At 42.8% G+C, this 2,456-nt stretch overlaps 1 protein-coding gene across 1 annotated transcript in view; it reads right to left on the bottom strand.

Annotated features, from left to right (window-relative positions):
* The window catches only part of LOC102681242 (T-cell leukemia homeobox protein 3-like), a 33,914-nt gene that overhangs the window by 30,735 nt on the left and 723 nt on the right, over positions 1-2,456 (bottom strand). Inside the window, exon 2 of the mRNA XM_031510655.1 lies at positions 2,093-2,450. Coding sequence (XP_031366515.1) covers positions 2,093-2,450 — 358 coding nt within the window. The remainder of the gene's footprint in view (positions 1-2,092; positions 2,451-2,456) is intronic.

Raw genomic sequence — 2,456 nt, 5'->3', positions numbered from 1 at the left:
CCAATATATATATATATATATATATATATATATATGTATCACGCCTTCTCTCTCGATTCCTTCGTTTCAAACCCGCTTCCTTCATATCCATCGCGAATTAATAACGATCCCGTTAATAATGATTTTCCTAAATCCGTACGTTTCCTATCCCACGCGCGCGTTGACGATGTGGCTCGGGATTAAAATTATTAGTAATAAAAGTGTAAAGGGTGGAGAAAGTTTTTTCTCTTTTCTTTTTTTTTTTTTCTTTCGAATTTTGAATATTCGAACAGCGGCGCCCTTTGATTTGCGCGCGAAAATATATTTTTGAATTTTAACGTTCGAATATATCGAACGTTTGGACGATTATTTTACACGGGCGATCGGTGAGGCGTGTAATTCGCGCGAGCAAGTAGTTTGTTTCGCGTGGAGAGACGGGAAACGAAGGTAGCGACGAGATAAGTCTGGATAAGCAAGCTGTTTTGCTCATTTTTAACTAATTAGAGGATATGTAATGAGGGAATTTTTATATTTATTTTTTGCCGCGTCGGATAAAATTTTTTGCAATCGTTACGCGTTGGCCGCGTTTTTGAAATTTTAAATATGGATTCGTGGGTAGGATTAGCCGGAGGCGGGGGATATAAATCGTCTGGGTGAAATGATCGATAAATCGAGGAACGAAAAAATAAAATTAGAAATAGAATTTAATTATGTAATAGGATTATACATACCTATTTCTATTTCAATTTCTATTTATAAAGAAACATCGCAAAATAAACGCACCTGAATTTAAACGACGTACGATTGAAATCGATCGTTTTCACCATCGAAATGAAAACTATTCGATGAATGCAAGAAAGAGAGAGAGAGAGAGAAAAAAGAGGAAAAAAAAGAAACGTACTCGATTACCTGTTGGAAATTTACTACAAACATCGCATCTGCCTAAGTATTTGTGTTTGTAAATTAAAATATCGCTTCGTACGTTGAAAAGTGGATGAGAGAAAAAAAGAAAAAGAAAAAGAAAAAGAAAAAGAAAAAAAAGAAATCGAAAGAAATAGAACGTGGAGCTTAACCTCGACACGAAACCGCAAATAGTTATGAATTCTCGGATCGTGAATGCGCAATCTGCGGAATTAACGTTGAATCGATCCATATGCGCCTCTTCTCCCCCCCCTCCCCCGCCGATGACGTGGGAATCGTCATTGCACGCATTGACATCTCCATTATCGTCCACGTATTATCGAGCGAGCATTATCGCGAAACCGCAATTCGCCCCGAATCCCCGTCGATTTTTTCCCCTCCCCCTCCTTCCTTGTCTCGCGTCCAGATAATGGCACGAGCGAGTAAGAGTAATTGGAGAATAATAATAACGGCGAATTGTTACAAGTTGACGAAGAAGAATCGAGGTCCACGGGGAGGGAGGAGGGAGAAAGAGATACGGCAACTCGATACGGCTATTCGCTCGTCGTTTACGCGAATGCCTAACGAACCACGATCCCGTGTCGTTGATTACGAAATTGAATTAATTTCGAAGATAAGGAAATGGAATAAAAGTATTTGGAAGCCGTTTCAAGAAAAAATATTTAGATTTATTCGACGTATTATTCGAGAAAAAGAGACGAGATTTGGTCGGAAGATTTGGCGTTATTTTTAGATCGTTTCGAAAATATTATCAACCGTGTGAGATAATGTATCGGAAAGAATCGAGTTTACCTTCGATCGCATATTGCATCGTAATTATTGGCTGAAAGTTTCCGCGTCTCGATCGAAATCGAGGAAATTAACGCATGGAACGTATCAATTGAATTTACGTGCAAGTTTTCGCTCGTTTCTCCGGATTATTAACGTCTCGCCTCGATCGCGATGAAGAATCGTCAAAGTTGTTGCCATCGTTTAAAATTCGCATTAAAGCGAACCATAATAATAACGTATCAAGATCGAAAGGAGGAAAGCGAAATTAACCGACTTCGAATACTGGTTAATATTCGTGGCAGATGCTAAGTAGTAGGTAACCAAATTAAAATTACTTTCTTTTCAGCGTCAGACATTTTAAGACGTAAGAGAGCTGAAACGTCCCATCGAAGAACGCGAAGAACGTGGAACCGTTCCTTACCTGCCAGCCTGTCCTTGAGGTGCGGGTGTCCCTGGAGCGGATGCGCGGCCAAGTTGGCCAACAAGCTCGCCCTGTGAAGACCGGCCGCCGCAGCCTGCTGTTGACTGTGTTGAAGGGCTTGCAAACTCCAGGGTGGTATCAACGCCTGTGCCGGCAGGGCGCCGGTCGCCGCTCCATTAGCGCCGGGTGGCCGATGGGCAGGAACCCTTATCACGCCACCACCCGTGTATATCAGTCCCGACCCGGTTGGGAAAAGTCTGAACGGCGCCAGCAAGTCGGTGGCCGACGCGCAGTGGAGCGACGAGGTGGTGGAGTTGGTCTGGGTTTCGGCCGTGCTTCCGGTGTCGTCGTCGTCCTTCTCCGA

This window comes from Apis dorsata, unplaced genomic scaffold, assembly GCF_000469605.1.
Source record: "Apis dorsata unplaced genomic scaffold, Apis dorsata 1.3 scaffold_249, whole genome shotgun sequence".
NCBI classification, from domain to species: Eukaryota; Metazoa; Arthropoda; class Insecta; order Hymenoptera; family Apidae; genus Apis; species Apis dorsata.
Note: the sequence above shows the minus strand (reverse complement) of the source record. Positions and strands in the feature narration are given on the sequence as shown.